The sequence below is a fragment of the Paralichthys olivaceus genome, chromosome 4 (genome assembly GCF_024713975.1).
Source record: "Paralichthys olivaceus isolate ysfri-2021 chromosome 4, ASM2471397v2, whole genome shotgun sequence".
Classification (NCBI taxonomy): domain Eukaryota; kingdom Metazoa; phylum Chordata; class Actinopteri; order Pleuronectiformes; family Paralichthyidae; genus Paralichthys; species Paralichthys olivaceus.
The window spans coordinates 6,772,652-6,800,073 of record NC_091096.1 but is presented as its reverse complement, the minus strand read 5'-3'; the positions used below and the strand labels follow the sequence as shown (position 1 = coordinate 6,800,073).

At 40.4% G+C, this 27,422-nt stretch overlaps 2 protein-coding genes across 3 annotated transcripts; one reads left to right on the top strand and one right to left on the bottom strand.

Annotated features, from left to right (window-relative positions):
* Positions 1-877: 877 nt before the first annotated feature.
* pi4kab (phosphatidylinositol 4-kinase, catalytic, alpha b) lies at positions 878-25,091 on the top strand. Of its 2 annotated transcripts, XM_020099220.2 has the most exons (55): positions 878-1,056; positions 2,223-2,339; positions 2,854-2,947; positions 3,277-3,365; positions 3,445-3,517; positions 3,588-3,850; positions 4,002-4,068; positions 4,872-5,020; positions 5,114-5,179; positions 5,276-5,372; positions 5,476-5,667; positions 5,791-5,891; positions 6,039-6,168; positions 6,838-6,967; positions 7,060-7,155; positions 7,275-7,458; positions 8,049-8,149; positions 8,383-8,551; positions 8,645-8,695; positions 12,236-12,344; positions 12,820-12,956; positions 13,054-13,187; positions 13,411-13,493; positions 13,591-13,661; positions 13,756-13,880; positions 13,971-14,052; positions 14,173-14,256; positions 14,570-14,659; positions 14,911-15,030; positions 15,870-15,884; positions 16,031-16,123; positions 16,212-16,368; positions 16,469-16,596; positions 16,713-16,871; positions 17,107-17,258; positions 17,333-17,440; positions 17,548-17,675; positions 18,046-18,204; positions 18,376-18,455; positions 18,720-18,919; positions 19,240-19,330; positions 20,124-20,291; positions 20,495-20,548; positions 20,660-20,780; positions 20,863-20,992; positions 21,954-22,097; positions 22,195-22,265; positions 22,344-22,450; positions 22,576-22,680; positions 22,816-22,941; positions 23,084-23,204; positions 23,434-23,593; positions 23,677-23,766; positions 23,874-23,957; positions 24,057-25,091. In XM_020099220.2, the coding sequence occupies exons 1-55, from the start codon at positions 958-960 to the stop codon at positions 24,106-24,108; spliced, it is 6,306 nt and encodes a 2,101-aa protein (XP_019954779.2). In that variant the 5' UTR covers positions 878-957; the 3' UTR covers positions 24,109-25,091. The 2 variants fall into 2 exon arrangements, with proteins under 2 accessions (XP_019954779.2, XP_019954780.2); XM_020099221.2 differs by lacking the exon at positions 15,870-15,884.
* On the bottom strand, positions 8,981-11,944 carry serpind1 (serpin peptidase inhibitor, clade D (heparin cofactor), member 1). Its single transcript, XM_020099222.2, has 7 exons — positions 11,840-11,944; positions 11,393-11,663; positions 10,518-11,161; positions 10,241-10,389; positions 10,020-10,144; positions 9,751-9,895; positions 8,981-9,641 (listed from the first exon to the last, which is right to left on the bottom strand). The coding sequence occupies exons 2-7, from the start codon at positions 11,653-11,655 to the stop codon at positions 9,450-9,452; spliced, it is 1,518 nt and encodes a 505-aa protein (XP_019954781.1). The 5' UTR covers positions 11,656-11,663; positions 11,840-11,944; the 3' UTR covers positions 8,981-9,449.
* Positions 25,092-27,422: the final 2,331 nt, after the last annotated feature.

The following is a 27,422-nucleotide window of genomic DNA, read 5'->3' as shown; positions in this document are numbered from 1 at the left end:
TACTACTACTACTATAATAATAACTCTGTATATTTTGATTTTTCAAAACGTAATTAGATGAAGCTTTATTTAGATTTATTAGATTATCGATTTCTCACTGTTTACAGGAACAAATATTTACTATTTCATATCTTTTTTATCTGTCTTTTTTGGCTGATGACGATGTAAAAACTTGCCACATGAAGTGAAACATTAGACATCAGTGTTTAGTTTACATATGAAGTTAAAACAGTATAAAGTTATAACAGTATAAAGTTATAACAGTATAAAGTTAAAACAGTATGAAGTTATAACAGTATAATGTATAAAGTTATAACAGTATAAAGTTAAAACAGTATAAAGTTAAAACAGTATAAAGTTAAAACAGTATGAAGTTATAACAGTATAATGTATGAAGTTATAACAGTATAAAGTTAAAACAGTATGAAGTTATAACAGTATAATGTATAAAGTTATAACAGTATACAGTTATAACAGTATAAAGTATAAATTATTAAGTGACACCAGTATAAAGTTAAAACAGAATAAAGTTATAACAGTATAATGTTATGACAGTATATAGTATAAAGTTACACCAGTTTAAAGTTAAAACTGTATACATTTATAACAGTATATAATATAAAGTTACACCAGTATACATTTAAAACAGTATAACGTCAAAACAGTATAAAGTTATTACAGTATAAAGTGTAAAGTTATAACAGTATAAAGTTAAAACAGTATAAAGTTACACCAGTATAAAGTTATAACAGTATAAAGTATAAAGTTATAACAGTATAAAGTATAAAGTTATAACAGTATTCATGTGGGGCTCCAGGCTGTTTACAGTCTGTGGGTCTGGCTCCGCTCCGCTAACAGGGGAACACATTTGTCCCTGCCGGGCTGCCGTACTGCGGCGCTGCCAGCCGCTCGCTCTCTTCCTCTCGGTGAATCTCTCCGTCTGTTGTTTGGGTAAACATGTCGGTAATGGGAGGTGGAACCAGGGGCTTCTACTTCAACACAGTCCTGTCGCTGGCCCGCTCTCTGGCCGCCCACCGCCCCGCTCCAGTCGAGAAGGTGAGGCGGGAGAAAACCCGAGTTCGCGTCAGTAACACGTATGTTTGTTAATTAGCTAACATGGAGCAACAGTTCATTCAGGGTGCAGCTGCGCTTCCGCTCCAGCGATGGTTGTGTTTTGATCAGCGACATGACAGGAGGGTGTTAGTCTGTGTGAGTCTGTGTGTGTTCACTGTGACAGGAGGAAGAGGACATGCAGGAGAAAGTGTGTGTGTGTGTCTGTCTGTGTGTGTGTGTGTGTGTGTGTGTGTGTGTGTGTGTGTGTGTGTGTGTGTGTGTGTGTGTCTGTGTGTGTGTGTGTGTGTGTCTGTGTGTCAGCACTGCAGTCAAACAGGTTTACAAAGTGAAGAGTCACACAGAAGATGACACGTTACATCTGTCACTGAGCTGCTGGATTCACAGGTGGACATGAAACTTGAGTCTTTGACAGGAGCTGTGATGGAAATGCAAAGATGTGATTCTGGTGTTATTAACAAGATGCAGTCATCAAGACGCTGTCACAGAGTGTTGTTATTTTAACAAGCAGACAGATTATTTGATGTAATGTCCAGTTTCATTGTAAATTTTGTAGGAATGAGCAGACGTTTTCAGTGAATACCTGTTTTATGATACAATTATATGATATTATAGTGTCTATTAACAAAATAGCACATAGTTCCTGCCTTGATATCGATGTGCAGTTTACTTTACTGATGTCCAGGAGGGGAAGACATAGATGAAGTATAAAGTAAAATTTAATAGTGTAAGTTAGCAATGTATTTATAATATTATTATGTTATTTATTGGAGGCTACTCTTTCGTCAGTCCTCTGTGTATTGTGCATGAGGCTGTGTGAGGTACAGTTTACATAATATTGGATGTGGTATATTGAGATGAACTTTTAGATTGTATATCCAGCTCGAGGCACTCACTGTTTGCACATTTTATATTGGTGGTAGGTCTGTTGCTTAATATATGTGTGTGTGTCTGCCTCTGTGTTTTGACTGAGACGTATGTGACCACATGAATGATCAAATTTACTTTTTGGCTTTGACGTTACTATGGGCCAGTGTACATCAATGTGTAATGCTTGGGAAAAAGCAATTTTCTGATAACGTGCTTAGCAAATATAACTCAGTATTGGAGCCACAATGAACAATGTTCTCTTTTCTATCACTGCTTTTCAGGTCCAGAAGCTGCAATGCATGTGTCCACAGGAAGTCCGCGGTGTGTTCACTCTCGACGTGCGTCGCAGAGATGCTGTTATTGCTCTGGCTGTGTTTCTGGTGGAGTCTGGCTTACAGGTGATTGATGGTGGTCGGTACATAAATGTTGATTTGTCACAGTGGCTACGTTTTATCATCCTCGCAGTGACTGGATAATACGGTAGATTTAATATCCAGATGTTCCACATTTTACATTTTATTCCATAGGAATGCTATAGGATAATACATTTAGAAATGATCAGCCTTAGTGTATTAGCTCTATCAGTCCATGTTTCAGCCTCTCACAGGACTCCACACACACCATATCACCACGATAATCTTATTCTCTCTATTTCCATAATCTGATTAAGCTGGCGATTAGGCCTGCAGCTCGCAACGAAAGCCTCTAACCTCATCACACTGAGACACGCTGGGGCAGCTTCCCTGCCTTCTGATTATTCTGAGATGGTAGCTTCAATTTTCAACGATAAAGCAATGTTCTATATATTTTCTTGTCCCAACAACACCATACTCGTGATTTATCTGTGCTTGTAAGGCAAACAAAAGTGCGTTTTTTTGCCAACAACTGCTGTTGTTTGCTTTACTCTGGCAGCACAAAGACATTCTTGTTTCGTACTTGCTGAGCCTATTGAGAGGTTTACCACGAGTCCAATGGATCGAAGAGAGCTTGGGAAAGAAAGGAAAGGGTGAGAACAATCCTCTTACAGTTCGGTCTTCTGTTTGACAATAGCCTCTTTTTACTTGTTGCCCTTATTCAATACTACAGATATTGTGTTGATCCCTCTATTGATGTATAAATTGCCATTTTTGCACTGTAGTGTCCACCTGTAAAGAGCCAAATAACATTGTTGTCCCATTGTCATGTCTGGCCAAACTGTTTGACCATTCCATTCGTTAATCCTCTTTATTAAAATGTTTACTGATGGACTGCCTTTGTTTTTTGAGGAAGCTGTTTGATTATTTTTCTTGCTGCGCACTTATGTGAAATTTAATTGTATGTTTTTGTGTTTTTCAGAACTTCTCCCAGTGTCAGAAAGCTTCAGCTTCTGTCTAGTGACTCTTTTGGCAGATGTGGCTCAAAGGGATCCAGACTCCCGACATGAGGTCAGCTTCTTAAACTGGTGGGATTCATTGACTTGGGTGCATGTGAGTTAAGTGTTAATTTGCTCTGTTTCTCCACCAGATCTTGAACACAATAATGGAGGTTATACAGGCACTGCAGGAGATGTGCCAAACACCTGATAATCATGACAAAGGTACATTTACACACAGACACACATTAGCCCTTCAAAAATGACAAAGCTTCATAAATACTCTCGTCTCTAGTTTACCTGTGCAGATACATTGTTCCCGGTCTGCTCGGCATGGCTCGAGCATTTGGCCGCTACAGCAACACAGACGAAGCCCTGTTGTCGAAGCTGTTCCCCAAAGATTCCCCGCAGACCCGCTGCGTCACAGAGGAAACAGAGGGCGTGCGGCGCAGGTCCTTCAATGACTTTCGTTCTATCCTCCCATCCTCGCTACTGACCGTGTGCCAGAGTGACACTCTGCGCAGACGCACCGGGACCAACCAGGATTCCTCTGCACAGGTGTGGTGATAGAGCAAGTTGCAAGTTTTTGTGCTTTTAGGAATTACATGTGAATCTTCTTATTTTCTCACACGCTGTGTGTCATTTTCCATGAAGTTGTTATTTTTTGTCAGTGGGTTTAAGGGCCGTTCTGTACTGTCTTGTCTCATAGGTGTGTACAGACCCAGGAGGCCACTCACCCTGCTCTCCTACAACCCCTGGCCCACATTATTTTGAAGGTAAAACCTGAAACACAGGATGCCTTGATTAAATATGTGTTTGTCCATAAACTTGGATTCTGTCAACTCACCATAACTTATGATTGTCTAACAACTTGCATATTATGTTGCATATCATAACATTGTATCTGCAATTGTATGCATCTTAATTAAAGATATCAATTGTGGTACACTGCAGATATATTTCACATCCTCTACATACATAGTAGATACTACAGTAATACAAACAATGAAGCTATTTTTAATTTGGATGAACCTTTTTTCCCGGCAACACTTACCACACATCTAGTGTTGAACCCATTGTCTTGAAGTGATCTCTCTTTTCAGTTTAAATGGGCACTCACACAGTTTTCTTATCATTGAGGCAGCGACTCGTCTGTGGTGCTAAAGTCTGTGTGTGCCTTATGTAACATGACAATGAGACTGTTTCAGAACAAGCCTTATAGCCAACTCCATATACAATTGGTCTAATCCAGATTTAGTTCTCAGTACTTTTACCTTGCGTGAGAAAACTGCTGTATTTCATCTCTGACAGATATTGCTGTTAGTGATAATCCATCCATCCATTTTCTTGCTGCTGTTAGAGGCCAAACCTTGATTGAATGAAATTAGGCATTCCCAGTTCACCTTCCTTTGATTTTGATAGCATGAAAGATGTCACCGACCTGAAACGTAAGCTGTCATCTTATGTCTTATAGTCTTTTTCCTTTTCCTCTTGTGTCAACAATCTGCACTGATGATCAACAGTCATAGAAGAAGACATCCATTAACACATGTTAATTTTACAATCTCTTTGATTCCAGGCGCCTACCTCCCAGACAGCAGTGTAGTGGACCCTGATTACTTCTTTTCCACAGTCAGCTCCAGTTTTTCAATGTCTCCTCTCTTCATGGGGGAAGAAGAAAACGAGGTGGAGGTTCCTGTTGATCTTCTCCAACAGCTCCTTGACGTGGTACAGCAATAGCAGATAGTGCTTCTATTGTCTTCCATTCTTTGTGTGTATTTTGCAACTTTACCAACTTTTGTGTGTGTTGTCAATTTACAGGTGAAGAAATGTGTTTCTGACTCTTTTTTGAAAACCCTGGATGCGACTGTGACAGAAGTTGTAGAGGTAACTATCGTGTTTCATCAGCATCTGTACACAAAACATTAAGTCAAAGTTTTTGTCATTATCAGTCTAATAACCGTCTTTGTCTCTCTTGTTTAGTCTAATCCTGGAATCAACCTCTATTACAAAACTTTCAGTGACCCTCTTTATGTGTGCGTCTTCAAAATGCTGCGCGACACACTTTACTACACAACAGGTAAAGCACCACAAAGAGCTAATTTATTAAATATTAAAGCAACACTTTTTGATTCGAATTGCTGTATTTTGTCAAATATTCATAGTGTTGTCATATTTCTCAGCCTTGCAGTCAGCTTTTGTACGTGAAGTGCACGACTTTGTACTGGAGCAGTTTAGCAGCAGTCAATCGGAGCTGCAACGGGTACTTCATGACACGGGGGGGTTGCCGGGAGAACAGAGCCCCCTCAAGCTTCGTTGCCAAGCCAACGCTGCATGCGTGGACCTAATGGTGTGGGCCGTCAAAGATGAGCAAGGTGATTAACTGGAGCACAGAGTGAAGAGAGCAGTGTTTTCAGATGTTGTAATCAGATGAATACTGGATGTGTTTATTTGTACAGCTTATGTCATCTTTCCTTTTTGGTCTCTTTTTTTTTCAGGTGCAGAGAATTTGTGCACCAAACTGTCCGAGAAACTACAGTCAAAAACCTCCAGTAAAGTCATCATCGCTCATATGCCCCTGCTCATCTGCTGCCTACAGGTAGAATACAAGATAGAGAGATATTTCAGGAAAGTTTCCCGGGATATAAGATACTTCAATGTTACAATGTTTGATGTCTGTATTTTGAAGCTAATAACTGTGCTCTGTTTTTTAAGTTTTAGTTTTTCATGTTCTCCTCTGTCTTAGGGCCTGGGTCGTCTGTGTGAGAGGTTTCCAGTTGTTGCTCACTCTGCCACAACCTCTCTCAGAGATTTCCTGGTGGTTCCTTCCCCTGTTCTTATAAAACTCTACAAGTATCACAGCCAGTACAGCTCAGGTACAGATGACCTCAAATCTATCACTGGACTGAGATTGAACAGCTCTATGATGACTCATATTAGAGACTTTGAAGATATTAGATTGTCCTGTTTACAGTGTTGGCATCACCAAAAACATGATTTAGTGTGAAACTGGCTATAGAGTGGCTGAATCTTAGACATTTAATATTAATATGTACATATTTCCCACACATACATAGGAAGCACATTTTTTCCTAAAAATTATAATGATTTCACAATCAAGAGCAGCACAGATGATGAAAGCCAACAGTAAATGGAACTATATGCTGTGGCTGATGCCGCAGTAACAAATATTCATCAACGACATGACATTGTTACGTCCGGCTCTCATCCATTATTGATCTGAGCAGAGTGTTTATTGATGAGAAGCTGCAGATACAGACAATTGGAAACACAATTCAGTTGAACGATTTTTTTTGTGCCACCCTACACAGTGTTCTGCCTTTTCATAGATCAGCTGCTAATCAGTTAAATTATAAAAGATGACACTCTCTTTAGATTTACTTCTACATTTACCCTCTTTCTATCCAGGATCATATTTTATAGAGTGGTTTTTAATTGTTATATATTTCCAAATGCTTGTTTTGAATTCTGTCATGTGTTGATGTTTCTGTCTCTGTCTGTGTGTTGTTTTTACTCTACTAAAGGCACTGGAGAAATTAGGATAAACGTGACCAATGAGCATTCTCAGTCCACCTTCAACATTCTGGCAAACAGGAAAGACCAGCCGTCTATGTATGAGCAGCTCAGAGACATTTCCATCGATAACATCTGCAGGTCAGACACAAACACCTGGCACAGCTGTAATGAAAGAATCTCAGGTATTTTTATTTAAACTTAAAATGTTCATCTTTTATTATCTCTCTCAGATGTCTGAAAGCTGGACTGACAATGGACCAAGTGATAGCAGAGGCCTTTCTAGCCAGTCTGTCCAATCGTCTGTACATTTCACAAGAAAATGACAAGTGAGCAACATTTATACTTAAAAAAACATATTTTTATGCTGTTTTGTTGCCAAGAATAGTTTCTGGCTCTAGAAACTGATGAGCAGCTACACTAAAAATAAAACTTGTATTTTTGCCAGGGACGCTCATCTTATCCCAGATCACACCATTCGAGCATTGGGCCACATTGCGGTGGCTCTGAGAGACACTCCTAAAGTCATGGAGTACATCCTGCAAATCCTCCAACAGAAGTTCTGCCAGCCTCCATCACAGCTGGATGTGCTCATCATTGACCAGCTCGGCTGTATGGTCATCACAGGAAATGTAAGAACTATGATGTCACATTTCTAGAGCACATTGCCTCTGTTCTTTTACATATTGATGGTTGAAATGGGATGTGAGGGAAGTATATAACTACTAGATGACCATTAAGAAGAATAAACTATTAGTTTAGTTGCAGAAGAAATATAAATTTATTTGATGTGTCTGGGGAGATTGTTTAAAACATCTGTGGTTGGACTGATATATTACTGTTGCTTAAATAGAAGCAAATTAAAACTTAAGCCAGATCGGCTGACATGTTGTAATTATTGTAAGCAGTTGTTTTCTTGCTCAGTACACTGTATTAAGAATAGGTTCCAGTGTTCCAGTTGACACATCATTGAACAGTAATGGGTTGTTTTGACAGCCAGTGTGTGTGTGTGTGTGAGTGTGAAAGGCTGCAATTAAGGGCTGGAAATGGATCTGACCTTATGTAACAGATACAGATCACTTACAAAATGCCTTGTTCAGATCTTGCATATTTTCTCATGTTATTCCTCATCATTTTTGATTTTAAATATTGTATATAGTAAATAAACATTAAGCATTGTATTGGTTCTTATTTCTACTATTTTCATTTGTCTATCTTGTAGCAATACATCTATCAGGAGGTGTGGAACCTGTTCCAGCAGATCAGCGTGAAGGCCAGTTCAGTTGTTTACTCAGCTACCAAAGACAGAGATCAGGGCTACAGGTCAGTATCCGCTCCTGTCCTGTTCACCATTTAGGTGACTGCTTTAGCTTCAAAAGTTTGTCTCTTGGCTCACTGCTACCAATTTTTCGCTGTACTTGACTCTAATAGTTTAGTTCCCTTGTTTGCATTACAGTATTGTCTTCTGTTAGAAACACCTGCAGTAAGTACTTCTTGTTGTTCCTGTACATTCATGTCAGCACAGGAAATAACTGTTAATATCTTTTTCCTCCCAGGCACTGTTCTCTGGCTGTGATCAATGCTCTGGCCAACATTGCAGCCAACCTGCAGGGGGAGCAGCTGGTGGACGAGCTAATGGTGAACCTTTTAGAGCTATTTGTCCAACTGGGCCTGGAGGGAAAGAGAGCCAGTGAGAGGGCCTCAGACAAGGGACCAGCTCTGAAGGTACGTGCTTACATACACAAATAACTAAACGCCACTGTAAACTGATAACGGCATTGTTGATTGAATGTTGACATTGGTAATGATCTCCCACAGGCATCAAGCAGTGCTGGAAATCTTGGAGTCCTTATCCCAGTGATTGCTGTGGTGAGTAATGAGACAGTTCCCCCGCACATTTCTTACAGATGAATCCAAGCTGTTAGTTACCTTTTAACTCCATGAACAAATATTTACCCTGTTAGCTGCAGTTCAAATATCTGTGTCATCAGTTTATTACTGATTTTTTTAGAAGTCTGTGGACTTTCTAAAGTCTATTCTTTTCCCAAGAGATACATTTTATTGAGTTATAAGATATCTAATAACACCCCTACAAACATTTGCAATTCATAGTCATTTTTCATTAGTTGACACATTAAGTGTATTAAGGTTGAATTAGGTATGTTTTTCTTTATTTAAGGACTCCCTTTGTAAAAAATAATAATGTCATGTCCACAGAAATTCTTGTCCCTTGTATGATCGTGTTCTGTTTTATTTTATCTCCTTTGTTGATGCTAATATTCAGGGTCTTTCTGCACATATTACAGTTCAGCATGAGGATAATGACAGTGAGTTGAACACATTCCTTGACTAAGAGATAACACTTGAAGGCAGATAACAGGCGTTATTGAGTCATTCTGACAAACATGAAAGAATAAGTTTAAAAGATAAAGAGAGACAAACTACACATAAAGACTCATTACCTGTTGAATTTCACATATTATACCAATTGAAAAAAATGTGCTAATAAAAACAAAACCTCAGCTTTTATAATGAGTTATATTTCTGAGGTTCATTAAACTTTGTTGGAAGTTTTAAACAAAGGTGTAATTTTGTAATGATTTGTGTAGCGGTTTGTTTATATTTAGCTCAGTGAGGGATTGACCACCCGGCCCATGAACACGAGGCAATCTGTGCGGTGCTCGTAGATCAGGAAGAGGAAGGGATGATCCACAGTGAAGCGGATCTGAGAGGAGAGGGGCATGAAGCCAACCTGGGTCAGAGCAGCAGCTTCTGTCCCCTCCTCATTCACAGTGATGGTTCCTTGGTGTTTCAGCTGCAGAGGGAGGGCAGAAGCATTTTGAAATAGAAGTTGGTAGTGATCGCACTTGATAAGTGTCCAGGTTATTCGTCAGTAAAATCATAATTGATTTCATCCTACTCACCCAGTTCATGGCGACCTTTTCAGAGGTCATTCCAGTGAAATCTCCACTCTCCTGGAACAAGTCAGTGAGGCCCATCTCCTTCAAATTCACAATCAAGTCATAGTTCTGCTCCAGTTTGAAGCGAGGTAACACGACCTCACGAGTTCTGCAGGGAGAAAACGTTCCTCATTGTATGGCTCTTAAATTTAGTCTTAATGGTTTTTGTAATCTTATACTAACAGTGTTCGTCCTCAACTATTCATTAGTTAACTGAAAGACCAGCTGCTGACCTGTTTGTCATGTTGTTGAGCCACTTTCTGACAACGGTGGGGGAGATCTCCTGCTCCAACGTCCTCATGCCAGTGATCTTTTGAGGCAAAGCAATGAGCATGCTGATGGCTCCTGTGTATGGGAGCTGAAAATAAGACAATTGTTATTATGCAGCTCACTGGACTTGTTTGTGGATCAGTATATTTAGGTTAATACTTCAAATCAACGTGAGGCCACTCACTTGAAGGATGTCACACTCCAGCTCGTGGTCAGCAGCAGCCAGATAGTTCCCCTTGTTGGTCATCATTGGCACACGTACATTTGTCTTTTCGTTGACTCTAAAGTTACGATAGTGAGTCCTTTCTTTGGGGAATTTCTGTTCCCATGTACCTGTTTACGCACACAAAGAGTCATATGATTACTTTGTGACAGATGTGCTGAAATTGTATTTCTGCAACACTGAAATCCTGCACATAATTTAAGAGTAGGTGCAGAACAGTGTGTCTTTAGTTTCCCACCTTTGAAGTACAGGTAGTTGAGCAGCATTAGAACCATATTTGGGTCCACACTCTTCAGTGGTTCCCTGATCAGCCCTTTGGTCAACTTTTGGATGCGGCGGTTGGCCTTGTCCAGAAACGCAGGGTCCCTGAAATCCACTGACTGTGGCTCTGCAAAATAAAAAGCTTTTGTTTCTGCACGGAAAGTATCTTTGATTTGGATATCCTTCTTCATGTAGACATCGTTCACTGAGCGTAGCGTATAACCAAAGTTCCTCCTGAAGAGCCTGTGTGTAAGCTTCCTGAAGAGCTTGTGCACTGTTGTGTTGTTGTAGTGGTGGCTAGCATTTACAAACTCTGCAAATCCCAGAGCTTTGTAGATCTGATCGTGAGTTCCCGGTCCTGCCCCTAAAGACATCATCCCCATGGCGATAGAGATGCCAGCAGGCGCCAGCAGGATGTTGTCGCTCTGGTTTACATCGTTGCGAAGACTTCGATAGAGATTAAAACCAAAATGGGCATTGACGATGTTGAGGCGTTGAAGGCGAGTGCGACCGTGGAACAGCCGCAGGAGTCTGGCACGACGAATCTTTGGATCAGAGGGTTCAGCAAAAATATCAATGTCTGGGGCTGGTGTGGCAATGTCGTCTATCTCATCCCCTTCACTGTGGAACATCATAAACACTTCAATCAACCATTCAACCAAATGTTTTGCTATTTAGTATATTACATAGTAGCTGCATCATAAGTATTTTTATGTCTGTACATGCGTCTTATATAAATATAATAGATATTCACACTTAGGCTACATCCAATCTGATTTCAAAAAAGTTTTACTTTTCTCTATATTAAATTTGTGATGTAACCTCACAGAAGTAAAAACCTGTTCAACGTACATGTAGTCATCACTGCCTGCTGCCAGGATCTTATCAAAATCAATATAATCCTCATCCTCAAAACCATCAAACACAAGGTCATTCGTGACCGTGTTTTCTTTGTGGAACTCCAAGGGAATGGCCTCTATATTCACTGCCCCGTCTGGTTCAAAGCCTCTGGGGTCCGGCTGCAGTTCAGTGAAGTGACTGCTGAGGTCTTTGACTCCAGCCAGGGAAGGACTGACCAACAGACAGGCCGCTGAGATGACAGTGATGACCCACATCCTGAGGGCTGAAGCAGAGCCAATGGACATTTAACATAACTTGGTTAATTGTCTGATCAGCATTTGGTAGAATTTATGAAATTACATTTTCAATACATCTGTAGAAATTAATTAACCTCTTCACTGGGTAAAAATGCAAAAGATTTTGACTTGAAGCTTCCTGAATAATAAGTAATAGTCTTACCGTTGCTGTGTGCTGGCGCTAAGTGCTGTGTTGCTTCTGTTTGTGGGACTAAGAGCAAAGAATTGAATACAAAAGTGAACTTTGATGTCGGCTCCTCCTGAACAAATAGACCAGATCAAACAGACCTAAAAGTGCTGTGACAGACTAAAACCTTTAACTCTTCACAATTCAGCTGTTTAGAATATTTAGTATATATCAGAAGCTCATAATCTGGTAAGTTATGCTTTTCCGCTGTTTGTTTCTAGTTCTTGTATGTCTTCAATTTGGCCAAACAGAACATACATTTCTCTTAGAATTATTTTTACTGAATGTGATTATTTGTGTGATAAAACAATATAATCACTGAAGATTTTTCCTTTTTTTTCCCCTCTGTCCCTGTTTTTGTCAAACTCTCAGTTAACCAGACGACTTCCGCCAATCAAAGAGGCCAAGCCCCGCCTCCAGAAGCTGTTCAGGGACTTCTGGTTGTACTCGGTGGTCATGGGTTTTGCTGTTGAAGGATCAGGTGAGCAAAGGATGAAGTGTTGCCTGTGTACAGAGAAGAAAGTTCTGCAGTGGGAGCCGTTATTTAAAGTAACATTCCCTGAGTCATGGTTTAGTGGGCAGTGTTGACGATGTTCTGAAACTCAGCCGTGACCTGAGCCGGATTTCAAAATATCAAGCGGCCTGCTGCTTTCATTTGTGGGTCATAGATCCTCAGACTTGTTTGCTCAGCCTATCTCAATGTACCCTAAAGTAGTTATGGGGAATTATTTCTTGCCAAATGGACAAATAGAAATATTTTATCTATATTGAATTTTGTTTTTGTTAATTAAAGATGTTTTAATATTTCTATCATCGCTATCAACCCAAATATAACCAAACATATAAAGGACTGGTCCTTCATTGGTGTAAATAACCTGAGATAGTAGCTTACAATCATACCAACATCAGTGCTAGTAATATTTTCCCAAATTCTGAACATATTTATGTCTTTCCAGGGCTTTGGCCAGAGGAGTGGTATGAGGGTGTGTGTGAGATTGCCACCAAGTCTCCTCTTCTCACCTTCCCCAGTGGAGAACCTCTTCGCTCCGAACTGCAGTACAACTCGGCTCTGAAGAATGACACAGTAACACCGGTACAGTGTTCAATCAAAATGAATTTTTAGGCATTAAGGTCGTGTAAAGTGTCCTTAAAACACTAAACCTGGTCACTTGTCAATCCTTGTCCTCCAGGCTGAATTGAGCGATCTGCGGACAACCATCAGCAATCTTCTCGACCCAACTCCTGAAGGATCTGCCCTCATCAACAAGCTCGACTTTGCCATGTCCACGTACCTGCTCTCAGTCTACAGATTAGAATACATGAGGTCAGCTCCATGGTGCTTTCAAATCCAGCATTCAATTTCTCGTTTTTTGATACTACTGGCATTATTTCCTAAAGCACAGGTTCACCATTTTTATGTCTGTCTTAAAATCATGTTCAGAGCCTGTATGGACACTGAGAAAGTGCAGTAATTCATCTGGTTCATAAAGGTTTTAAGACATCTTTAGTTTTTAAATATACTTGAACATTTCTTACCTTTCGTTCAGGATGCTGCGATCCAACGATCCCGACAGGTTCCAGGTCATGTTTCGATACTTTGAAGATAAAGCCATTCAGAAAGACAAATCAGGTGAGGACTTAATGCCTGTAAACATCGGCCTCTTCCTTCCTTCCAATTGCACTTTTCAAACAAACATACTAATACAAATTTCTGTATATTTTCACAGGCATGATGCAGTGCATTATTTGTGTTGGTGATAAGGTATTTGACGTCTTCCTCCAGATGATGGCTGAGAAGGTAGGTCACATGGTTTCTCTGGACATTTAACTGATCACATTTGTGCTAAATTATGACTGAATTAAGAGACAATGTTTATTTATCATGTTTGTAGCCAAAGACCAAAGAGCATGAGGAGGAATTAGAGCGACACGCTCAATTCTTGTTGATCAACTTTAACCACACCCACAAGAGGATCCGCAGAGTGGCAGACAAATACCTCTCTGGATTGGCTGAAACGTGAGTTGTAATCCATCACTCACCTTATCAGCTTCCATTATTTTTCATTATCTAACACCCATATTTTTTATATCCTTCTACCTCAACCAGATTCCCGCATCTGCTGTGGAGTGGTCGTGTGTTAAAGACCATGTTGGATATTTTGCAGACACTGTCTCTGTCATTAAGCGCTGTAAGTATCCGGGGAGCGCCAACGTGTGGTGCCAGGATGTTCAACCCATCAGTTGTCATAAATGTCTCACTGTGTTTAGCAGTTAAATAAAAGCAGGTTTTCTCATTTTCGTCTATTCAGGACATCCACAAGGACCAGCCATACTACGACATTCCAGACACCCCCTACAGGATCACTGTACCTGACACATATGAAGCCCGAGAGGTGAGATGCGGTTGTTATTACATATATGTCCACCAGAGGACAGCACAGTCTTGGTTGTAAACACAGTAGTGATCTTGTTCATGTGTAGTCTGAATATTTTTAATCACTGAGTGGAATTGATTTGTCAATTAAATTAGAATGTGAGATTTGAATTAAACTGTGTAGCAGATATTTGATGGTAATCATCAATTAATTTATTTAATTAAATAATTGGGTGCAAGGATGCATTTCATTCAATTTAGTATCCATCAGCTCTCGTCTACTTCATTCAGTAATGCTGTATCGTATATAATGGTTTGTTATCTCCTCTCAGAGTATAGTAAAGGACTTTGCTGCACGCTGTGGTGAGATCCTGAAAGAGGCGATGAAATGGGCCCCTTCAGTCACAAAGTCCCACCTACAGGTCAGTTTTCTTACCTTCATGTAAAAGAGATGCCTGAAACAGATATCATTAAAGAAACACATTTGATTGTAGCTATTATTTCCTTATGATCATTTTTCACACAATTCAGAAACTAGTTTATACTATAGATTCTATAGTATAAACTATATAATTTGATTTAAGGGAAATATTTGTATATTTGACTTTACACATGATATTTGATTTATTATTGTTTTCCCTCTATCTCTTCCTGAATGTTATGTGTAATGCAGGAGTACCTGAACAAGCATCAGAACTGGGTGTCTGGGCTGTCGCAGCACACTGGGCTCGCCATGGCCACAGAGAGCATTCTGCACTTTGCAGGCTACAACAGACAGAGCACTACACTAGGGGTGAGTCACCGACACACATGCATACCAAGTGCATGAGCCCTTTCAGGTCACCTCAGGTATTGTCTCGTAAATGTCAGATTTACCTCAGATTCGGAAAAAAACAAATGACATGTTCCAAATTAATGGTGAGGTCAGAATTAATTGTTTTAATCCTACTACTAGTCACATTTTAATCACACGATAAGACTCTAGTACTACTAACAACGCTGAATTATTAGAAACACTTGTTAAGATTTCTTTGTTTTGTTTTTATTTTTGTAGCAAGGGAAATCCTAAATTTATCAGAGCAGTGAAGGTACTTGAAACATAAAGCAAACTTTAAACTTAGCGTGAGGCAATTGGTAGGTTGGTAATTTGATGCTTATTAATATTTGTCCAACATTAATGGCTTGTAAACATAGTAAATGTGCTTTTTAGCTGCTTTGTCAAAGCCTTTGCAGTTTTGTCAGCTCTGACCAGATGTGTCTTGTATCTGTCATGCACATATGTGCTTATTGTGTGGCACTGTAAACACTGGGGGTGTTTTATCTAGTTGTTTACAGTACTGTACGTCCATGTGTGCATGATAACAAGTCTGTGTGACATTGTTTTGCTTGCTATGCATTTCGTATGTGTTCTTGGGCTCGCATTCTGCTATATCTGTCTTTTCATTTGCTTCATTTGTTGTATTTTGTCTTTATTAAAATGCACCGAACTACCTACCTGGTTGCTTGGCTGGTTTACGGATTTGCTGGTTACCTGGTTACTTACCTGCATTGGACGGGTGGGTTGGTTGGCTCTTTGCCCATTTGGCTAACTGGTTGTGCTGGGGCTGTCCTCCACCATGTGGCCAACCGTAGGCTGCTTTCCCTCAGGTTGGTCTGAACATTTAATATAGACTCAGGGCTCAGACATGATAACTTCCAGTATATCCAGACGTGTTACAGCACAGCTACGTATCTTACTCTCCTCGTCGTGACTAGTTGGCCCTAAATGGCTCCTAAACTGTGTTTTGTATCAGACCACCCAGCTGACAGAGCGTCCAGCTTGTGTGAAGAAGGACTACTCCAACTTCATGGCATCACTCAACCTGCGCAACCGTTACACAGGAGAGGTGACTTCATTTTACAAATATTAAGATGACTTGACTTTCCTGGACTTTCTGTTTACGGGATTCATACTGGTGTTTATATGCGGTGTAGGTGGCCGGTATGATCCAGTTCTCAGAGGCGACTCACAGTCAGTCAGACCTCAACAAACTAATGATCCTTCAGATGACCAGTGCTTTGGACAGAAAAGACCCAGAGGCTTTCACCCAGACCATGTTCAAGATGGCTGCCCTGCTTATAACTACCAAAAGTGAGCAGCTCTGCCTCATTTAACTTGAATCTCTCTCAGCGGCAGTAGTGGCAGTTTTTTTGGTAATATTTCAGTTATGATAACAACATTTTTCTTCCAGACTGTGACCCTCAGCTCCTTCACCATCTGTGTTGGTCTCCTCTGAAGATGTTCACAGAGCATGGGATGGAAACTGCGATTGCCTGCTGGGAATGGCTCCTGGCTGCACACAATGGGGTGGAAGTGCCAGTATGTATATTTATAATTTTTCATAAACTCATATGAACTCTTTCTTAATTGAAGTGTGTCTTGGTTCGATATTTTAGAATAGATTAGTTCTTATCTCCTTCTTTCCCTCTGCCTAGTTCATGCGTGAGATGGCAGGAGCTTGGCAGATGACAGTAGAGTTGAAGATGGGTTTGTTTTCAGAGGCTAAGGTAGAAGCCGGCCCTCTGGCTGTTTCAGAGGAGAGTCAACCTGCCCCCTGTGCACCTGACGTCATCCCTCACTTTCTCTGGATAGAGGTCAGCGACACTGAGAACTAAACTGCTGCTTTGTTATTTTATTGTCCTCTCTATTGCCAACTTATGTTGCTGTCACAGTTTATATAAACTTCTCACAACTATATCTCAGTAAAATATACAGAAATACATAATTTTTATATATTTTTCATAAAATGGACTTGAACTAATTATTTTAAAGGCCATCAACTGGAAACTGTTACATCTTTAATCCCTCTTTTCTACTCTCTCTCTCTAGTTTGTGGTGCAGAGGTTTGAGATAGCTAAGTACAGCAGTGCGGACCAAGTGGAGATTTTCACTGCTATTTTGCAGAGATCTCTGTCTCTGACTGTCGGAGGACCCAAAAGCAGTCTGAACCGACATGTTGCTGCCATTGGACCAAGATTCAGGTAGCGTGTCTCTCCACTGATGTAAAAATAAATTCTGCAATGTTTAAGTGTGTCATCACTTTATTTTATTTCAGACTACTGACACTAGGACTGACTCTTCTGCATGCTGATGTTGTGACGAATGCCACCATCAGAAATGTGCTTCGAGAGAAGATCTATTCCACAGCTTTTGACTATTTCAGGTAGAAAAAAACTCAAATCTGTTTAGTTGGCAAAAAAGGGAACTCTATTTTAGTGTGATTTAAATCTCTCTCTCTCTCTCGTCTTCACCGTCTCTTTCTTTGTGTAGTGTCATTCCCAAGTTTCCCACTCAGACAGATAAGAGGCTGAGAGAAGACATCAGTATAATGATCAAGTTCTACGCCAGCCTGCAGTCTGACAAAAAGTATCTCGCTGCCAACCAGCTGGTTCCTCCAGGTACAGCAGAGAGAAATCTGTGACCTACACTTTCAGTATTGAAAAATAAATGAGCAGACTAATAATTCACAGTATTCTAATGTTAAATGAGGCTGTTAATATCTAATTTGTGAGGATATGTTTAGAATTTATTACACTGTCCTTTTTCTGCACCCATGTGGGCGGTTTAGTGGTTACACATAAAGACTTATGGAGGGGGCAACAATATTCTTTCATACAAATTCAATCCTCAGAAATCTGTGTCAAGAAAAAAGCTGGTTTTCCTGCTATGACTTACTTAGAACCAAACTTGTGAACATGGCATCTGGGTTTTTTAAATATTTTAAATAAATGTAAAAAGAATGAATAAATACCATTTTTCTTTTAATAGATCCTCAAGACATGTCTGTGAACAGCCTCTCTGTGGTGGCAGTGACAGATAGCCGGAGCAGTCTCGATGCAGCGGTGGGCCAGAGGCAGCAGGTGGCTCAGGGATGGATCAACACCTACCCTCTGTCCTCTGGGATGTCCACCATATCCAAAAAATCTGGTAAATACAGAGTAGTTTAAACTTTCTGTGCTGTAACCCATGACATGTTTCAAAGAAAGTGAAACTAAACCTCCACTTGCTTCTTTTCAATGTAGAAATATTGTTTAAAAATAAAAATATCCACTGTTGAGATGTGCTGCTGATACACGTATTGCTCCTGTACTGTTTCAGGGCTTTCCAAAAAAAGCAACAGAGGCTCGCAGCTGCACAAATACTATATGAAACGCAGGACTCTACTACTAGCTCTACTGGTATATACATCTTTTCAATTCTTAATGTTCACAAATACTGTGTACTTGTGCTGGTGTTGTGTTGTACTCCATTAATTGGGGATTTGGATAACAGCCTTCTTTACTTTCTGCTGCAGTAGAATTAGCCAGTGCTAGACACGTTCATTTCCTGCGTACAGTGGCTTTAAGTAAGATAAGTCTTGGCCAGATCATTGTTCTAGTTGTACTTTTAGAGCATGTTACCAAAATTGAATTGTGTCTTAGTTTAACCATGTTTCTCTCTAGGCCAGCGAGATCGAGCGACTGACAACATGGTACAACCCGCTATCCACTCAGGAGCTCGCTATTGCTACTGAACAGTCGGTGGAGACCAGCATTGCTAACTGGAGATCTAAATACATCAGTCTCACAGAGAAACAGTGGAAGGACAACGTGAACCTGGCGTGGAGCATTGCACCTTACCTCGCTCTGCAGCTGCCTGCTCGGTACACACAGGATAAATATGCACTATATTTTATCAACGTCACATAAATTCTGTCTGACAAATTTGAAAATATGACTAATTACGATAAAAGTATCTTAAAGAATTCAGGTTTGCAAATGTGACACCAGCTACGCAGCCCCTGGATTATTTAGAGGTCGGTAACTTCAGTGTTGTTGAATGAAGATAAGTGCAATGTGGACCGCTGAAGAACCAATTTTACACATACACATCAGACAAACATGCAGTTTCATTATATAACTATGGCAAATTATCTAAAAAGGAAAAGATATTCTCCCTTTCAATTTCTCGTTTGCGTTTCAGATTTAAAAACACAGAGGCTATCGTCTCGGAGGTGACTCGTCTGGTGCGGATGGATCCAGCTGCTGTGTGTGATGTTCCTGAAGCAGTCAAGGTGAGGTCTCTCACTAAACAACTCCAAACTCTGCTCATGTATTAGTGATTCACTACAGCCGTCACTCTTCCTTTTTTATTTGTATATGAAATTTAAAGATCTGTTTGTGAACTCTTTCAGGGCCTAATTTCACATTTGAATATACAGAGTATTGAGGCGTCACAACCATCTAAAGCTAGAACTAGAGAATTAGTCTCACATTTGTCTCTGATTAGGGAGGATTTAGCAGCTTTTGACAGTTAATACTTGTTTATCAATAGGTGTTTGACTCTATTTGACTATAAAGATGAACTATTTTCTCCAAGAAATTTTGTAGTTCACTATTCTGCATTTCTGTAACAACAGTTAAACAGAAGAAAAATAAACTTTTGTCACTTCATGGTTTGCTGCCCAGTTGCTATTTACTGGTACTTAAAAAACGATGTGTTTTGATGTTATGAAGTCATCTTTTTCCATCCAGCTTTCTCTAGTCGTTATCATTTAGTTCTGCTTAACTGAACTCCTAATGAGCCTCATACCTGCCTAAAGAAGGAACTTGGGAGGCAGAGCATAGCTTTTCCCAAAGGCCACATGATTTAGCAGATAATCCTCCCTGACACCTCATAGTTGTTTATTCTAGTTACTTTAAAAAGTAATAAGCTTCCTCTGCAGTGTAACACACTTTCTTTCATATTTAATGTAGAAATAACAGTTCCTGAGATATATGCTGTACAGGGTATAACATGTTCAAGCACTCATGTCAAAAATCATTATTCTACATTCACATCTTTCTTTTTCTTTTCTTTTTAATCAGTTCCTGGTGACCTGGCACACCATCGATGCTGACTCTCCAGAGCTCAGTCATATCCTGTCCTGGGCCCCTGCTGATCCCCCGACTGGTCTCTCCTACTTCTCCTCCATGTACCCTCCTCACCCCCTCACCGCCCAGTATGGGGTCAAAGTGCTCCGCTCCTTTCCCCCTGTATGAACACATCGAACACAAGTTTGACAAATTATATCAGTTCTTCACACAGCACTAAGAAAAATCTGATAAAACTGTGACTGATGAGCTCTAGAAATAATCAAAGTATATACAGGGATATTTCACTTTCACTGGTATTTATTTATTTATATATATATATATATATATATATATATTTTTTTTTTTTTTCCCACTGTTTCTAGGATGCCATTTTATTTTACATTCCTCAAATCGTCCAAGCACTTCGTTACGACAAGGTAAAATAACTGATTTCTCAGTCATTAACAGAATTTAAAGCTCACATATCATCAGATCATCAAATCATTACAGCCTCTTCCATCTGTCTTTCCCCTGACATCCTGGTGTAGATGGGCTATGTGAGAGAGTACATCCTGTGGGCCGCTCAGAAGTCTCAGCTACTGGCTCACCAGTTCATCTGGAACATGAAAACCAACATATACCTGGATGAGGAAGGAAACCAAAAAGATCGTAAGATTTCTCTGTTTCCATATGTATCTCTTGCTGAACGTGAACATAAAAATGTACAAAACTCTGATCTCCCTCCCTACAGCTGACATCGGGGAGCTGTTGGAACAGATGGTGGAGGAGATCACAGGCTCGCTGTCTGGTCCAGCCAAAGATTTCTACCAGCGAGAGTTTGACTTCTTCAATAAGATCACCAACGTGTCAGCAATTATCAAGTATGAACACACTTTTAATTTTTTAAGTAACCGTGGTGTTGAGAATGTTTTAGATAATCAATACACTTTTTTATTACTATCTATCATGACCACATATACGATACATTCACAGCATCTTCACTCCAACCAAGTGATCACTGAAACATCTAAACTAGAATCAATCGAGCTCATACCTCTGCAAAAGCCCAACAAGAATGTAAAAAAATCTGTCTCACAATGTTTAATTTTATCAAAGCTTACAGGTAGTGCATTCAACATCTGTGAGGGGCCATTTTTCTGTTTTTTTTCTGTCTGTATCTCTTAATATTCACTTAAGATGCAAAATAATACAATGAAAAAATGATGGCCCCACCAAACGTTGTCAAAAGGCCTCAAGAGTTGTACCACTTTTTTATTTAGAGAAACACTACACTCTGGTTAATCTTTAAGATGTTAATGAAGTGATAATCAGTTTACCCTTGAGCCTACATGTTTTGTTATTCACCTGCCTCGCACCACCTTGATCTGCTCCCACAATCCCATTGTTGTTCATTTATTAGCCCATTAGTTGCCGTACTGTCTCTCTGATTATGCACTGGTCTGGAAGACGTTGTGTGCTGTGTTCCCGCTTCCCCTGATTGCCTGTCCACCAGTGTGTACACTCCGCAGCTGATGAGTCATTTTCTGATAGCTCCCATTATTGCTGGCTCGTACAGAGAGTGGTTTGTCAGCTCACTAGAGGCTGACAAAATTCCCCCCTGCCCTCATTACAGCTCTAATTGTAACATGTCAGGGGAGAAACCTCTACTGTCCCCTTGCCTCCAATCTCAATTACCTTGCACCCCGATGAGTTACCTCTGTGAATAACAGCAGAGCCTGACTGTCACTTGTGGTCTGGAGTCATTCAGTGAGATAACCATGCATTATATTCATGGATGTGTGGAAACTCTGTGTTCATGTGGTCTTTGTTTGTCTTTATCAGACCTTTTCCCAAAGGGGAGGAGAGGAAGAGAGCTTGCCTGGAAGCCATGTCACAAATCAAAGTCCAGCCGGGCTGTTATCTTCCCAGTAATCCTGAGGCCATAGTTTTGGATATAGACTACAAGTCTGGGACCCCCATGCAGAGGTGGGCCTCAAAATCAACTACTATAATGTTCATAACAGTCCCCAGATTCACAAACAGCTTCACTGAACCTCTTCTATCTGCTCGTGTCACTGTTTAGTGCTGCCAAAGCTCCGTACCTGGCCAAATTCAAAGTCAGGAGGTGTGGAGTCAGTGAGCTGGAAAAAGAAGGTAAAGTCACTGTTAAAGAAACCAACTGTAGCTACTTCTCAAACTGTGCACGGACAAATCATGACATCTTCCCCTCAGGTCTGCTGTGTCGCTCCGATTCTGTGGATGACACTAAGAGTGAGGAAGAGGCCAAGAGAATTTGCTGGCAGGCAGCCATCTTTAAAGTGGGAGACGACTGCAGACAGGTCTCCATTTCACACCTTTTACCCATCACAATACCATCACACATTAATTTCATGATATCTAAAAGTGGCTCAAGTATTTAAGCTAGAATTTCCTTTTATTACCATCTTGTGGTTTGTGTTGGCAGGACATGCTGGCTCTTCAGATCATCAGTCTGTTTAAGAACATCTTCCAGCTGGTGGGCCTGGACCTCTACGTGTTTCCTTACAGAGTGGTGGCCACAGCCCCGGGAGTGAGTTCATATAAAACCTCTTCTGTCGTCCTCTATAGTATAGAGGTCTATGCTACAGGTTCCACTATGATGATACAACTTTCCCAGGAACTCAAGCCACTTCTCATTCTTCCTGTTTTTAATGTTCCACCACAGTGTGGAGTGATCGAGTGCATCCCAGATTGCAAGTCTCGTGATCAGCTGGGCCGACAGACAGACTTCGGCATGTACGACTATTTCAGGAACCAGTATGGAGATGAATCCACGCTAGCTTTCCAAAAGGTAAACCCCAAATCTCACACCCTTGAGAAAGACTTTCCCGTCATCAGTCCTTTATACCTGTAAATTGATTCCTTATTTCTCAGTGTTCACATATTGTATTTTATAAATTAAATCTGATGTTCCTATTCTGATACTCTTTCAGGCACGGTACAACTTCATCCGCAGTATGGCAGCTTACAGCCTACTTCTGTTCCTGCTGCAGATAAAAGACAGACACAATGGCAACATTATGCTGGATAGCCAGGGCCACCTCATTCATATCGGTGTGTATTGTGTGCATGCACTGAAGTTGTGTGTATGTGTGGCCCTGGTTGTAATGTAGGGCTGCACCACACTTTATTTTGTTTGTGTTGTTCTCATCATCCCAAAAGGCCGATTCACATGACTCCTTAATAGAATGATGAAATAATAAAAAGATTCTGGTGTCCCTCTTTAACTGGACACGGGAGCATTCAAATAAAATCCTAAGTGATTGTGTTTGTGTGACTCCAGACTTTGGGTTCATGTTTGAAAGTTCTCCCGGCGGAAACCTCGGCTGGGAGCCGGATATTAAACTAACCGATGAGATGGTGATGATCATGGGTGGCAAGATGGAGGCGACGCCCTTCAAGTGGTTCATGGAGATGTGTGTGAGAGGCTACCTGGCTGTCAGGTGAGTATGTGAAAGTGCTGTAGCAAATGATCACAGTACATCAAAGACAACAAGCATTGATAAAAGTTCCTCTGGTGAATCAGACCCTACATGGATGGAGTCGTCTCCTTAGTTAACCTCATGCTGGACACTGGACTTCCCTGCTTCAGAGGACAGACCATCAAATTGCTCAAGTGAGTCAGGCCTTTGGATGTGTGTGCATGCGTGGGACAATGTGAATGTGACTGAGCTGTTTGAATGTCTCTTGTTTTTGCTCACCATCTCTTTTGCCACCATCTAGGCAGCGATTCAACCCTGGTCTGAGTGAGAAAGATGCAGCTTCCTTCATCATCAAAGTCATTCAGAACTGCTTCCTCAGCAACAGGTCAGCAGAGTTTATACATCTTCCTTTTATATCATTGTTTATTTTGGTTTTCTGAGAGTAATATTCACGTTTGTGCGATTGCTCTTTTCTGTCTTACAGGAGTAGAACCTACGACATGATCCAGTATTACCAAAATCAGATCCCATACTAAACAGGTGTGCCTAAGCATGTGCATTTAGCAGCAGGTACATGGTGTGTGCATGAGTTTGTGCCTTTGTTAATAATGTTCACCACTGATGAATGTGGATCATTATTTCTGCTGATTATTCGATGTTTGGCTTCTTGTTTCCTCTCTTCTTGTCTCTTCTGTTATTTATTACATTATGTTGAAAATCAGTGTTGTTTTCAATTACCGTACTATTGCACTAGCATCTTGACTTCCGTGCACTTCTGGAAAAACTCATGGTAATCAGCACGTTCACTATATTCCTTATCAGAGTTTGTGCCGATTTGAAATCATTTGAAATATTTGTGACTGTGAATTCTGGAAGCTGTTGATTTTTAGATGGGGTTTGAAATGTAATCGGATACTTGAAGTAGCCAAAGTAGTAGGTTTCAGTTCTGACCAACGTGGCCTATTCTGTCATCTCGTACTTGACTGTACTACTGTGCTTCTCTTTTTTTTAATCATGGACCAGTCAGGAGTTATTTGATCTGTGGCATGGTACTCGTCGTGTATTTCACAGTGACACTGGATAGACTTGGTTTATGCTGTCTGTATTTTGGGGTTTCCATATTTGCAGTTACATCAGGGGCTGTGTTTTGTATATTTAGCATTGCCAAAGGGGAGGGAAGAAAACGTAAATAACGTAAATAAAACTTTTTTATTGTTTGTGGATGGTGAAGGCACAGCTTGAATGTCGGGCAGTTGCATGAAGTTAAGTGTTAACTCCCATGTTGCCTGTGACCAATGTGACTTTTGGTGGAAATTGTTTCAGTAATCCAAAGTGCTGTGCCCCATGTCCATACGGTTAGCTTAAGCCTTCATGTAATGTTACTGATTGTAAAGATTATGCCTCTCTTTGTATATTTATATCCCATTATGCCCATTTTCTGTCTCCTTTTCTGTCATCATGCATTTTGAATGAAAAAACGCATAAGATATGATATCAAATAAAGATCTATTAACTTAAATGCCTGAAATGTATTTTGTATCACATTAAGATTATGAAAAATACAGGTAAACTAATAAAAGATACAGTTAAGGAGAGGTAAGAAACTTAAATAATGCTGGTGAGGGGTTTTCATGAAGCCTTTTATTCAGTCTAAGCTGTATTTTATATTGACTCCCACCAGAGGGCAGCACATGATGACATTTGTTTTGTCACTGCTCAGTCGTGACTCTTGTAAACCCACATCAGACTCAACCACAGAGTTCATCCTTGTTTTGAGGATGACTCTCACTGTGGGTGAAATACTTGAGTAGAACCAGGAAACATCTGAAACAAAGCTCTGACATTTAAGGTGTCAAATTGACTCATGGGCTTTGAAGAACACATCACTCACACATTCATCAAAACTTTGTTGACAAAAGTAGCATGTGGTGTCTTCTCCTCACCTCTGCTTCAGGCTCTGGTGTTTGAGCAGATCTGCTGTTTAATGCCACATATTCCACACTGGAAGCAGCACAGCTTGGCCCGTGCAGCAAGGTCTTGATGTGAGCGACGTAGTGGTGGTTTCCTTTTGGAGTTGTTCTAATAACTTGACTTTGAGCCTCATCGGTTCATGCTCTGTTTCTGAACCAGCTGGGAACAGATGTTTTGTCAATATGAAATCTTTGACCCATGACTTGACATTTGACAATAAAAATCCACTTGCTGGACTTATTCTTCATTCTGGTTTGATAAAACGTTTCCAGCAGCCTGGAGACAGTTGTTGTCAGTGTTGTGGCTCAGAACATATCTCCAGGTTCTAATATGAGCTCCATTGTGGGGAGATAGATCCATTTGCCATAATCTCTACTTCCAATGGTTCTGGAACTGTGGTGAAGTCTGATGTTGTGACATAAAACTGCACATCCTAGAAGTAGTTTTACCAGAAGGGATTATTGTTGTAGCAGGACATTGAGAAGCGATCCATGGTTGTTTGTCAGGTTGAGAAAACAAAACATGCAGATCCTTCCTTCCTTCTTTCTCAGTAGTCTGGACTTGATGTCTTGTGACACTGCCTGCTGCTGTGGGACAGCGTGGCGTGATCTCTGGGCTTTGACTCTTCACAGCTGATACACTGGTGGTTTCGATGAAAAGCCTCCAGATATTTTTGAAGAAAAAGCTGCTGATGCTTGTTTACGGCTGCTTTCTCGATACTCAATTTGGTTAATATTTCATGGCAGATGTCTGGAGGGAAACATCTTGATGTATTTTTGATGAGATCAGATCAATGACTGTCATGGCTACTCCCTGTGGTCCTGCAGGTGTACTCATCTAATCCCTGCAGCCTCACACACAGCCTCCAATTCAAGGTGTGTGTGCACTATAACACGTGACGAGTAAGGAGATGTGGAATTATGTTGTGTGTGTGTGTGTGTGTGTGTGTGTGTGTGTGTGTGTGTGTGTGTGTGTCCATCTTTTATTATTCGCCATGTAAAAACTAAGGTGTGTTTACATATTTACCCATACATGAATCATATGGGATAAAAAAAAAATCAAAATCAGTTAATTGTGTATACACACACACACACACACACACATGCATATACTGCAATACCACATCTCTTTACTCATCACGTGTTAAAGTGCAGGGCGTCTTGTGACACATTCATTCTTGTTGAACTGCACCATGCCCTGTATGCCAGCCATGTGCTCTGCAATAATTAACTCTTCTCCGAGCTGTTCCAGCCATTAAGCAGTAAGGAGTGACGCAGAGTAGAAAGGGCTGCTTGTCCAAAGGCCAGAGCAAACAGTCAGGCCTATTGATGAGATGCTCCAGCTAATCAGGAATAGTAGCTGTGATACCCTGAATAGCAGCGTTGACGGGGTTTTTTGTGGGAGAAGGGAAAACCAGTGGCACACAAAAGTCAGGCTGTCCTTCAAGTCACCGCTGCCACAATCAGGCTTTTCTTTTTTTAATGTTTACATCTTTGAGGCATCGGCTAAATCTGGATCCTCACTGTCTGCTGTTTGGCTTTCAGAGACACCTGCATAACTATATTGACGTTTGTAATGTGGCTGAAAAATGAGATTGAAGAGAAAAAAATTCTAAAGGAGTTCACTGTGTTTTTAAATGGATGTTTTAGCTAAGGGGGATAATTTTACAGTTTTCTCTCAGACAGGCAAAGTATAACATTATTATGTCTCTGTGGGTGATATGAAATGTGTTCAACCATATTAAAAATAGATATTGATCATTGATATTTATGGAGACATGAGTTGCAACTTATCTAAGACATCAAACGTCTTCAGTGGTTCGCTGATCTAATGAATGAACACATTGTATTTTGCATATAAATCACAAATTTCACTGATA